The sequence below is a fragment of the Diadema antillarum genome, unplaced genomic scaffold, assembly GCF_040938485.1.
Source record: "Diadema antillarum isolate AM-2024a unplaced genomic scaffold, OU_Dant_1.0 seq00000127_RagTag, whole genome shotgun sequence".
NCBI classification, from domain to species: domain Eukaryota; kingdom Metazoa; phylum Echinodermata; class Echinoidea; order Diadematoida; family Diadematidae; genus Diadema; species Diadema antillarum.
The window spans coordinates 847,631-861,395 of record NW_027271206.1 but is presented as its reverse complement, the minus strand read 5'-3'; the positions used below and the strand labels follow the sequence as shown (position 1 = coordinate 861,395).

Sequence of the window (13,765 nt, the reverse complement as noted above, 5' to 3'; positions counted from 1 at the left end):
TCTATACAGCTTGTATATTTACTCACAAAAGAAAAAACAGATTTGTACAATGTATGTAACTCTTTTTCTCAAAAAGAAGCCATTCATTTGCAAAATAACATCAGCAATAAAATTCTTGTTCAGTTATGATCTAAAGTTGAAGTGGTTTGTGAATTATGTATATATACAATGTAGGCATCTTTCACATCGAATAATCCAACTTGTCTCCAACCCCAGAATTGTGTGATCTAACCACACCCACTGATTGATTCAGCATTTAGGGTAGGAGTGGGCTGTCAGCTCCATAATTTTAATGTAGGATGTGTGTGTGTATGCACACAAAATTATTACTCGCCCACTTAAAAGTAATGATTGTATTGTTACACACTTCAGACCGGTGGCAGCTAGCCGCCTTTGCCACGGGCAATGTGGGGTATGATTGATCGCTGTCGTTATACAGCCATCAGCACAGTTGGCTGGAATTCCAAACATGACAGGACTTAACCCCCACTTCTGCGCCTTTTCAATCATTACCCGTCGCCAACATTCGGGCAGAGGTCAGTGGTAACACTCACAAATTGGTTTGCTTCTTGACACGAGGGGATTGGGAATGAGGTCTGTAGATTCCCTTTTTTTTTTTTTAAACTCAACATCCATCGTAAATGTCCTAATTGCACTCCTGTGTGCAGGTTTTTAATCATTGGAGTATCAGTCATAACTTCAGGATTAATGTGCTGCATCTTTGCTTTGGTTGTAATAGCAATAGTTTTGTTTGTTTCTCCATGTAGCTGTTGCACCAAGACATCAGAAGGAACAATATTTCTAAAAATGATTCTATTTTCAGTATTTCTTTCCATTCAGCTCCTTCCTTATTTTTCTGGACATTTTTGGCCTAATGAGCTAGTAACTCTCATCATCCATGTTTTTTCCATGATATTAATAATGATAATGATAATAATGATGATAATAATGAAAATAATGATTAATGACAATGATGATGGTAATAATGATGATGACAATAAATGTTGCAACAAACTTTAATACCATGTATCTTCTTACGTGAATAAAAAGATGAACAAAGACTGTGATGATGCAGTGTAATCTGTTGACACCTTATACTGGAGAAATTCCGCTAATGATAATGATAATAATAATAATGATAATAATAATAATAATAACATTAATAATGATAATGATAATGATAATAATGATAATAATAATAATAATAACATTAATAATGATAATGATAATAAGAATAATGACAATAATGATAATGAATGATAATAATAATGATAATAATAATAATAATAATAATTATAATAATAATAATTATTATAATATGATAATAATAATAATAATGATAAAATGAATAATAAGGTCTTATTTATCCAGGGTACTATAAAACAAGGAATGTTCGCATTTAATTTCGTAAATTTTTTTATGCACTCCAAGATTTGCGAAATTGAAATGCATGCGAAATTTCTTGTCTACACTATGCATTGAACGCCAGTAGCAATTCACGAAAATGTCATGCCATGAAAAAGGCCGTCGACTCCAATTCGTGAAAATTTCGTGCCGCGAATATATCATGTTTTACAGTAATCTAGCTTCTTCCAGGCCCTGCCACTGATATATATGCTCCTAAAGAATACACCCATCTTTCTTTTGAATAATCATGTCGTGTTCATAATCTTATTCTTCTCACTGAGTTAGAAACATGAATTGTTTGACTATCACATTCATATTATTACAATTGTAGCTAGTAACAAATATGAAATTTTGTACACTAAAATTCTGCTGATGACACTCTTTAATCTGGTGGCACCTTAACAGACTCCATGGCAGGATTCCCTGGGACGTGAGCTCTTGCAACAAACATGGCTGTCAAACCGAAGCGGCTTTGCCCATCGCTCAGCAGCATATGATAACAAATCAGTTCTGTGATGACTGCGAGGAAGAAATGGCATATTTATGAAGGAGAAGAACATTCTGCAACCTGATCAATTTATTACTGCCAAGTGCTGTCTGGTTTTACTGCTGTGTATTACAAGCTTTAGTGCGAGAATTAAATGTCTACATAATATGATAGGCTGATGCACACAGACGAAATAGGAGGATTTTAATTATGGTCGAAACACCAAGATTTTTTGCACCCATTGATATGGACAGAAATATGTGGCTAATTACTAAATTGCGGTATTTTGACAACCAATCTAGGCACTTTGCATGTAGGCCCTATGTCTGAAATGTGAACTTAAATATGACCAGAGTATTAGAGACATTTCGATTTCACGTCTTGGACACGGACAGCCAGATAATGACATTATTCAAAAGAACTGTTCATGCTCCAGATCCTCCAGCACATCCAACGCCACAATCGAGAACGCGTCTTCTTAAGGATTTCACATCCTCCTAGATTCAGGACGGGAATAACATTGTTTGCGCGCCAATTGCCAGCCCATGTGAGGGGACGGGGTCTGTTGTGAATGACGTGCACTGAAAATCGAAAGGAGCGATAGCAGCGCGGACGTAGCGAGTGGACTGCAGCCATTTGTAACCGCTCTAGTACGAGAATAGCATCCTTGTCCACACAATCGAAAAGGTCCCTAATTCTTGCTCATCAACCCAGGAAGGCATCACAAACTTTTGGCAGGGTAATCACAGTGGGGATTTATGAGGCAACTCCTAGGAGGACCTCATGTGGTGTCCATCTTGCCGAAAATTGTCATTCGAGAGGGTTTTTTTTTTTTAAACCACTCAGTTTATATTTTTTAAAGCAATTCAGCCACCGAAAAATGACAGCATGTTTGGCAATACTCTGTAAACAATATTCAAAAGGGACTCAAATCGTCGTGGGCCCAAATTGATGATGAAAGGTACTTGTCTGCACATCATTTGATAGGCCTTAATACGCTGTAGTTAACCTCTGAAGAACATGTCAGGACGACAGAAACTGGCATCTGGGCAGACCAGAGTTTGATCACTCTTAAAATAAACTCCTGATTTTGATGGAAAAGATAAGGTACTGAAAGTAGTTAAAAAACAGTAGTTCTATTGATTCTTCAAGATTTCCTTCTCTCAGTACCCCCATCTCTTCTTCCTCTTTCTACTTCTACTGTCATTATACTGTACCTCTACAATGATTTCTACTCTCTGTTTAATATGACTCTGGAAATAACAATATTTGTAGGCCCTACATGTGTAATGTTTGTGCACTACTATTGCTGAGCCACCAACGTTTTCATTGTCATCTAAAGATTATGATGACTCTACAAAGTTAGCAACTTCTCAACAACTTCTTGAATAATGCCAGGTTTATTCATCCGTTATTATTCCATGATTATAATTGTTGCACGTACTTCGAGTCAAATTATCCATCGGGCAATGTAGAAGCATCCAGTACAGAGTAAACTGCCATGAAGTCCATTTTAAACACATCTCTACAAAGTTTTGCTTCCCTCCTGCCATAAATCATAAATGTGGTACAGCTGTATGTTTTTATGTTAGCAATTCCCACTGGTACAGTATTTGTGTAATTTTAATGACTGATCACGGATGTACAGTGTAGGGCCTAAGCAGTGTATACTTGTACCACTTTAAGTGTATATTCTTTGTGGATTTGGCTGGACCAGATAAGGCGTATAAATTGCATTTCAGGCAAGCAGGAAGTGTTTCTGAGATAGAGGAGAACAGCTGGGGACAGGGTTTCAGAACTTTCTTACGATGTATGATAGTGTGTGATACCATGTCTTCTTTGTGCCTGCAATATCAAAATACACTGAGTGCTAAATATTGCAGTTGAAATACTGCAGTACATCTGTAGAAGCAATGCACATGTCCATCAGCATGCTCAGACTGCTCTACGTGGAATATATTCCATATATTCTCATATGATCACTCAACCCCAAATTTGTGTTTTCAAAAATCAATTTCTGCAGTGCAATGCAAAGTCTGCTATAAAGTGTTGTGTTTCGACACAGAAGAATTTCTCTTTCGATCCCTGATCAGCATCATGTTGCAAAAATCATTCCATTTGTAATTCTTTTTTAAACTGTCCCATGATATGTCTAGTGCAGTGTGTTTGAATGGCGTGCAGTGAAAAAAACTGTCATTATTCATTTTTAATCCCATAATGCCACTTGCCACACTAGGCCCACATATTAGGATGCCTGGAGTCATGATCTGGTCATTTTTTAGGCATGCAAGCTGAAAAAACTGCTTGCAGCCTTCGATTGCAAGAGAATGATTTCTGTTGCCATGTATGAATGGTTGTATTAAGTAAAACTGAGTTTTACTATGCAATTCAAAGACAGATAACTCTTGTGTGCGAATGGGCCTTTTGTGCACTGTCCACAGATTCATGTAAGGTGAAATGTGGGTTCCGTTAGCTCCTTCTTGGGAATTGCATTTAGAGTGTACTTTCATATCCACTCACTTCGCTATGGGTCTTTGTTGTGGTCAGTTGCAAAAGGACTGTGAGAGGGCAGCTTGAAAATGTAAACAAAGTCCAGTGTGAATCACCGTTAATTGACCTCTGCTGGCGAATAGTAAACAAGAATAGTAAACAAGAATGAAGAGCTTCCATCTTATTAACCCCCAACGAGTAAAAGACGCTTTTATTGGTCATAGGATCCTCTGTCCACCCCCTTGAAACCCAAGGTGATGCTGTGTACTATCTTTTTGTGTATAATACTCAGTATACTACAAGAATTAGTAACGCTATCTGGGTTGTATTCACTCCATTACGCCCAGTGCGTAGTTGTGGTACCATTCTGACTTCATACTGGAATAGTGTGCATTCGGGATTGTTATATTCATGTGAGTCTCGAAGGAAATGCTTTGTTGTGCTCAGCGTATGCACATGAGTCCAGATTCATAATCTGTCTTTGAGTCATTTTGTGTTTGGCACGACAGACGTGGGATTTTAATGAATGTGCACCAGCTTCTTTTGGCGCCAGCATTTTGCATCATTTAAGTGGCGAAGAGGTTTGTACATCTCTAGTGAACTCAGTGGAAAATGCTACAATTTAGTCTACTTGCTTCCTGGATCAAAATCTTGTCATTTGGTCCTGTGTGTACAGTTAGAAGGCTGCTGCGTTAAATGTTTTGCCGAGGAGTTATCTACTTGGTTTCGCTGTTAAAGCTTTTTTGTCTTGGGTGGGGGGCTTTGCTTTGTTTGTGGTTCACAAGAAATGTTGTATGTATTTTGCAAAAAGACCATAGTCTTTGATTTGATTAGAATACTAGAATAGATGTAGAGTCTTTAACCATGTGATGTTTTCAAGGAAGTGATTTCAAAAGTTTATTTAGCAATTTGTGTAGAACTTGTTGATTTTGTCTTACAAAGTTTTTGTGTACAAAGTGTAAAGTGAATAGTCTAGGTACCTACTGTTGTTGGGTTGTTGTTCTGACATAATATATTTACACCTGGATTTTCTAGCGGTCATTACACATGAGTGAAATTTCACGTCCTATCATCCATCTGGTTCTAAACTTGGGGGGAATCTGTACAGGAAGCACTGCCACTGTCTAATCTGCACATTGTACGGGTGAATTGACCCTTGATCCCCGGCCAGGACCCTTTTCACAATGTATCTGTACAACATTCATAATCAAGAAGTGGCTTTTGGTATTAAAAAAAAAGCAACATGCATCAAAATTATACCCTGTACCTTTTTACAACTGGAACATGACTTGATGCATGCAAATAATAATAATAAAAAAAAAACACTTTTAAACTGCTTTTAAATGGCTACTTGGAGTGGATGAACTGAAAATGTACAAATAAGAGGTTGTTGCTCTTTGCAGTATTAACATACTTGTATTTGATAATATTGAATTTTGAAACATGGAAGATGTTAATTGTTGTAGTTCATCCAGAGCTGATATTGTGAATAAAAGTGACTTTTTACAATGTAGGCCCTATAGGGCTACGTCACATTTATCCTCTGTGTTTAACATGCATGTATCATGCAGGTTATCACAATATGAGGAAGAAGTTTGCTTCTGTAAAGAATTAGCAAATGTAGACACAACACCATATGTTGTGAGTTGAAAATGATTGGGTAGGGGTTTTCCCCCTTCTGATTGTTTGTTAAATGTTAGAGTGCATTGCAGATGGCTGTCTGATAAACTGAATCGTGATGCAGAAGGCAATCATGAGTTTGATTTTTATTCAAACTTGTAACGGAAAATTAAGAATAGAATTCAAATGTGAATGGCGCTTTAAAATCACATTTTGCTCAGGAGTAAACAGCCTTGACTCCCTTAACCGAACCCATTAACCCTCATGCGATAAGTGTTTTTGCGATGAGGTTTTCCTTGTATTCAAAACCTTAATATGAATCGACACGACTGGTGATGGATCCACGCCCGTAATACCGGATACTGAAGTGGTATCATAGCAACAAGTCTCTAGTGGGACTCATAGCTCTCTTTCTTGGAAAAAGTATTCATTATGTGATTTTCACTATCAGGAAGGGGAGGGAGGTTGTGAAGTTTTAGGAGGAAGTGTTTTCCAGTTGTACACTGGAAAAACACAATAAGTCAGTGACCCCTTTCAGATTGGAGAAGAACTTGTCTCTGTAAGCATGTTTAGGAAACACATTTACTACTTTATGAGTTACTTTTGTTCACCCGTTGAGGACGAGTCCAGAGTACTGAAAAATGAGGAATGTTCGCGTGCATTTTAATTTCGCAAATTTCCCAAGAGCCAAGATTCGTGAAATTAAAATGCATGCGAAAGTTCTTGTCTACACTATATGCATTGAATGTTAGAGGCAACTCGCGAAAATTTTGTGCCACGAAAATATTGTGTTTTACAGTATACTTGGGGTAATTGCCTGGATACTGGGCAGGTGTCTATGGGAAATGCGTGTTGTAGCAAAATCAAACAGTCCTCAACGGGTTTAAGTATGAAAGGAACCCGTGCCAATCACACCTCACAAATATATTTTTTCCCAATCTAGTTTAACGTGATTCTGGATGTACGCTGGAAAAACAAAAACAAAAGTCAATGACCCCATTTGGATTGGCATGAAAAAACTTGTCTCAAAGCGTTTTTAGAAACACTTTATGAGTTACTTTTGTTAAGTATGAAAGGCACCCATGCCAATCACACTTCAGAAATATATTTTTTCCCAATCCAGTTTTATGTGATTCTGGATGCATGTCTGCAATCTGATTGGAAGGCAGGGGAGTCGGGGACCATCTGATGTTAACAACAAACAAGCAAACAAACAAAGATAACAAGCCATAAAGGGGTAGGACTATCCAGAATGAAGGTTTTGTTTTGCAAAAAAAGTTTCCTTTCTGGGCTCTTTACTCAATAGTTACGTTAAGACGGGAGCCCTTAACCTCGAAGTTAGGAAACTTTGAGGTTAGAGCTTGTAGTTAGGGACCGTGAAGACGCACTCGTAGTTAGCAGACCTTGAGGTTTGCACGACGTTTCGAGCCACGAGAAATCTTATGGTCAGCGCTCTAACCACGAGCTGCAGGGGGTCCCCACTCGTAGTTAAGCACCGTGTAGACACAAAACACAACGAACTCGATGTTAAGAGTGACCTCGCCGTAAACTCCAGCCCCCACAATTTCCCTCTGCTTCCGGGTCAACCTCCCAAACGTACACCACAAATACACTAGGCCTACACGTGAAAAACCTAGTATGACGCACGACACAACAACATCATCTTTTCTTCCCATGCGCTTGATCTCGGAAACTGAACACGTCGAACTCGCTACTGTATTCTATATTCTTCTCCGACGCTAAAAAAAAAAATGTTTTCGACGAATATCTTCATAAAGGCATAAAGTCATCAGTGCAGTGCTATCTCTGCATACCATGACAGAGAAAAAGAGTAGGCCTACATGTACCTGTAAGCGAGTCCGACAGGGTTCGACTAAAGAATAAATAGACGCCTTGTTAGCAGTGTGGGCTGAAACTTCCGGTTTTAAGATTCGTCGTTTTAAGATTCGTCATGTGGACACACTTCGTAGTTAGGGGGCAAGAGCTAAACCTCGAGGTTAGGGCCTGCCATCTGAACGTAACTAATGACACTCCAGAAAACTCCACTTTGTGGATGCTTATCATTGTAAAACTACACCCAGTAGGCCTATAGGCTGAACTGGGCACATATCAAACATACAACACATATATGGTATTTAGTGCATGTAGATTTGACAGTACAGCCTGAATTGGTCATCAACCATCAAAATGTCCGTTCTGCTTGAAGGTTTGATTGGCACCATAGATTGAGAAAGCTGTGTGTATTGATGCTTGGTTGACTGAGCCTGGATATGTACAGTATGTTCGCTCTCACTAAATGACTGAATGCACTGTATGTACAGGCAATGACCACAGTAGAAGGAACAGGGACAACCTGTACGGTGTTATGAAGAATGGACCATAGAAATGTGCCATCTGACGTGTCAATGCAGTAATAAGCAAATAATCAACGTTGGTGAAGGTGATGGGACAAACTATCACTTCCGAGGCGATCTGGATGTAGACGTACACATTCAGATCGCCGAGGAAGTGATAGTTTGTCTCATTGCCTGAAACTAAGAGTTGATTATTTGCTTTATATTCCACATCTAGGGTCCTAGATATTCCCATTTTATTCCACATCTGAAACCATTTTAGTTGTCTTTAGGTATCCTCAGGGCTTAGGCTACGTAGTTTACTTTAAACGTATGCGCGTAGATGACAGAACAACGAATTTGCTCCTCGCCCCGCGCGTGACACCAAAATAAAAGTGCGTTGCACTGTGGGCTATCACTTGACCCAGGTCAAATGATAGACCACAGTGCAATGCACACAGTGCAACGCACTTTTATTTCGCGCGTACTCAAAAATTGTAAGTTATATCACACGTTAGGACTGTGAGGACTAAGAGATCAGCGAAACAAAATGACTATCATCATAGAGTGTAACGAACTTTTCTTCTCAGGTGATGTGATGGGCAAAACTACGCTTTATCACGTGATCAGCTCCCGACCAATCCTATAGCAAGATTCTTAGTATGTGGAATATAATGTGGAATAACTTTGGACTGATGGTCGTGGTCAGTGAAGCCTCATTTTATGCTCAAGTGATACATCTGTAGCAGTACCGGTATATTCTTTGTATTGCCTTTAAGTTTAAACCCCGAAGGGGGTTGGGGTGGGGACAAGTTTAGCATACAATGTAGCTTGCTGTAGTGCATGAAAGTGATGTCAAGTGATACAGCCTTGTACATCTTTGATTCAAATGCAGGCAATGTTCTACTGAAGCACATGCCATATCAAATGCTAAGTAGCCTCTAAGTAATTTCACTCACCATGCATTATGCCCAAATACCAAAGCCAGTTGACATCTAGATTTGCTAATTTATATTGTAAGGTGCCATCATTGTGCTATAGAGGGCACTTTCCTCAGCTATAGTGTGAATTTCATACCAGTGAACATTATTGAAGTTTATAATGGTTCGCTTGTTGTTGTTTGTGTTAGTGTTGTTATTTTTGTGGGTTTTTTTTACAATTGGTAACAGCTTACAAAGTGAAGTTTTGTAATTTTGTGATTGGTTTGAAAGTGTGCTCAGGTGAAATACATGAAGATGTGAAAGAATGTGTGAAAACCATGAATTCTCTGAACTGTTGTAACTAGTCCGTAACTTCCCTAAGAATATTAGTATGTACCATGTACAAGTACATTATGTCTATTCAGTTCCTTGAGGTAATGCAGCAATGCTCGTATACTAGTAAGCAATAAAGCCCCCCTTCCCTTTCGTTTTCTTCGCGAGAGTTCAATGTACAAATTGTCTGTAATTTTGATGGCCTATTTTCTGCCATTAAAAGCATACAAAAGATTGATTAATTGTACAGTGCATGGGTTTGATTTGAATATTCCATCATGTTTTGCAGGGTGCTGAATACTGGGTGCATGTCCACAGCCTGTCAAGTCAGAACGAGGGCGGAATACTGGACGTTGATGATGTCGTGTGCGATGTCGTAGACGATCGGGAAAAGGTAAGAGCCCAGAGCAACTTAGGCTTTACCCCAATTGAAGCAGCTTGATCTGCAGGAATTAAGAGATGACTTGGACTTGTTGGAGTCCAGGGGGTTGATTTCAGAATAAACTTCTCCCCCCATGCCATTGACCTTTTCTTATCATTATTTTCCCTTCCCCGTCATTCTCTCATGGATTTGGTGGAAGGGCTTAACTCAAATGATTTTTGCGTTTGGTTTTAATTCACGTCGCCCAGCACTGGTGTGCAACCCAATCCTCCAATTTATATTCATGTAATATGTTGTTCAATTTCTCTCTCCAAGCAAATATCTTCCTTATCAATGTCATCCTCATCATCATCATCATCAACATCAACATCAACATCTTCAGTATAATTTTCTCCATTGCTGTCAAATGTCATAAAAATGTCATCATCATCATTGTATGTGTCATTGGTGTGATCATAATCTCCATCATCATCATCATCATGATTTCCTTATAATTTTTGTTGTTTGTCATCGCCCCGATATATCTGTTGTTGTAATTGACAATTCACTGATAGTTGATACATGTGTTTCCTATCAATAATTTTATCACTGCACTGCATGGGAGAGGTGCTCTTGTAATAAGGAAGGAGTTGAGGAGCTAAAGTGGGTACCCTCATTGACTCGGAGACTATTAAAATTACGACCTGGTGGTGACTAAAGTCTTGCTGGTTGCGGAGATGTCTCGGTAACTTCTCCTGGAGACTAGCTGGGTCTGGTGGGAGTCACTGGAGAATCAAATTTGTTCAGTTTTATTCAGAAACTTTTCCTAGACTCCAGCTGGTCTTGGAGACATCTCTGAGGCATCTCTGTGACATCCCCTAAATAGTTGTGGCTGCATTGTGGAGACTGATGTAAGCGATGACTCTGAGACATGTCTGCAACCTTGTGGAGACGCCATGGCATGCTATTGGTGCCGATGTAGAAACGTTGCGGATATGTGTCCGCAACTGCTCTAGGAAGACTTCTCAGAGATGTCACGGTGACATCCCCGCGATTTCTGGGCAAATTCTTTTTCAGCTTGTTGGGAGACGTCTTGGATGTCGCCCTGGAGTCGCTTTCTGGGCGAGAGCGCAAGCCATGTTTTGATCTTTCGAGTTGCATGAGTGGCTGCAACTGATCAGTCATGGCAGTCGCGGCAATGTCTTCTCCAGTGAGATAGGCCTCTAACTCTCAATGAAAATGATCTTCACAGTATAAGACTACCTTCTTTCTAGCCTACCATGGCTGTCATCACACATAAATGTACCACACCCTCCTAATTGTTGCCCTGAACTTCTTCATCTTGCAGAAATTCTCGATCATGACTCCTTAAATAAACCAGCGACAGGGAGACTGCATTTATTCTTTGTTTTTGTTTATACTGCTTTCTCATTTTTTTCTGTTCTTTTGTATCGTTTTGTTTTGCATTGGTCTATATCCTTCAACAAGGTCTGTACTGCTCCCTGGAGATTAGTCAATGAGCCGTTACATTTCGCTTGTGATCAATCATAAGTCTAAAAGCATCATTTGCTGTGGAGTCGTGACTGCCTGAGCTCCCTAACATGCCCTCAGCAATCTTTAAAAATAAAATGTTTTCCCCATTTAAGCCCATTTACAGTTACAGTAGAAAATAAAAAAGTATTGGAAATCATGCTTCTTTTAGCTTTCCTAGTGTGGGAATATTTTTGTGACAAATTATAGGAGTAAAAGATGGTTAATTCTTCTTGAAATAAGAATTGTGAAAATCAGTGTTGTTGCAGCTCCAAGATTGTAGCTATCAATGCACATATAAACACAGACATAAATGACATGTGCAATAAGTTCACTTTACTACACATACATGTACCACCAAGACATTTTCAATTGGAGTTAAACCAAGACAACTGTACAAATTGTTCAAAAGCCCCGCCCGTATCATAGTACAGAGCAGTTTACTCAAATTAAGTGGTATAATTTGTCAAAATGTTTGCCCTCTGAAGAAACGGCCTAGTTTGCAGTAATTTATGGTGCATTTAGTAGTCTCTGGACGAGCTATTAGATACCCCAAGTGATGTCATTTTCAGGGCAATGAAGTAATGTTTCTGTCATCATATTGTAAACTGAAATGAAAATGCCAGGGCAGGATGTGATTGGAGAAGCAATGATTAATGGTGTATTCTTGGTGTAGAAACTTTTGTGGCTTGTCATTTCACTATTTTTTATGAAATACAATTGTCCCTGATATTAAAGATACATGATGTATCTCCCATGATGTGCTGTTTGAAATAGGGTTGGATCACAGAAAGTTATAATGTCATGGCACTTAGAAGAACAAATTTTCTCTCATGTTCCTGAATAGGTATCAGCTATAAAGGGTCCTGTATTTTTGTTAGGCAGATGTCCATTAATTTTATGCTCTTTGTTCCCTCGACTAGTGGTCTAGTGGTTTTGAAGCACCAAGAATCTATGAATTTACCCACGTGAGGATGCTACAGATATTGGTTCCTAATGACTGGCTATTCAGACATGTTAATCAAGGGGGAGGGAGGAGGTCTGATGAATGTCATTCTCCCTGAAGAATTGATATTTGCTGTTTTGCAAAGATTTAATTAATTATGACAATGAAGATGGAAAAAAAAAATCATGGCCGTCCAAATTAAAAAAGGAAAGAAACTGATTTTTGTATTTAATTTGGAAAGGGATACAGTCAGTGCTTGGTAGTTTTAGTTAAACTTGGCAGTGATGAAGCTATAAAATTGACTCTTGGTGATGCTATCAAAATGAGATGAGAAGGGGGAGGGGAAGATGGAGAAATATCCTGGCCCATAGTGCCGTAAATAAATGAATGGAGATCAACTCATGGCCCGTCGTAATTGGGGTCATTGCCGGTAATTGGGCTCATTATGCCCTCTGAGGAATCCTTCATTGGTGCACTCCATATTCCATTCATTAAACCCTCCCCGAGTTCAGATGCTTGTCATGGGCAAACTAGTGGCAGGAATTCCTGCTCCTATCAGGGGGAGAGTCTGGGGCAAGTTCGTAAATCAATAAAATCTTTCAGGATTGCATCTCTACCACTCTGCCAGCCGGCCAGCCAGCCAGCCAGCCAGCTTGCCGACCATTTAAGCGGTCCACCCCTGTCTGGCCCGAAATTTGGTTCAAATTGACAGATTCATTTCCTACCTGGGTTCACCTGTCTCCGCCCTGATTTTTAAGTAAGTCAGCGTATCCCTCATTTTCTATTCGTTCACTCATTGCCAGCAGCGATATGGGGGGGGGGGGGGGGGGGGATGGATTAGTCATGTTCAAAAGTGTATCAAGGGATTGCAGAATTCGGTAGAGATTGGGTTAAGGAACCGCCTTTATTATTGCATAGCACTTCCTGTTGGGGATATTTAAAAATGTAACATTAAGGCATATCATTTGGTGCAAAAGTTGAGCAATCCTGGTGGTTGTGTGAGAATGCTTCCTTTCCTGAGGATGGTTGAAAAGTACTCATGCTTTTTACATATATGTACAAGTACAGTGCTGTGTGTGGAGTTGCCTGTTGTAGATAGTGTCCGTCTATAAACTCTGTATGCAGCCATTTTATTGTAATTCAGAGCACAGGGTACACCATTGGACCACGGAATGAACTGAGTACTCTTTGTCTAGAGTGGATAATGACGCTCAATGATGTTGGTGTAACTTTTTAAGCCCTTCTCATGAGTATCTGCTCCATAATATTAAAGTTTTCCTTGTAGAAGGGCAGTCCTAGCTACATGTGTATATGAGACATGCTCTATTCTCACTGCAA

The 13,765-nt window shown here is 39.3% G+C and overlaps 1 protein-coding gene across 1 annotated transcript in view; it reads left to right on the top strand.

The window, feature by feature from the left end:
• Positions 1-13,765, top strand: part of LOC139727359 (partitioning defective 3 homolog) — a 125,552-nt gene that overhangs the window by 34,660 nt on the left and 77,127 nt on the right. The window contains exon 2 of the mRNA XM_071638319.1: positions 9,880-9,984. Coding sequence (XP_071494420.1) covers positions 9,880-9,984 — 105 coding nt within the window. The remainder of the gene's footprint in view (positions 1-9,879; positions 9,985-13,765) is intronic.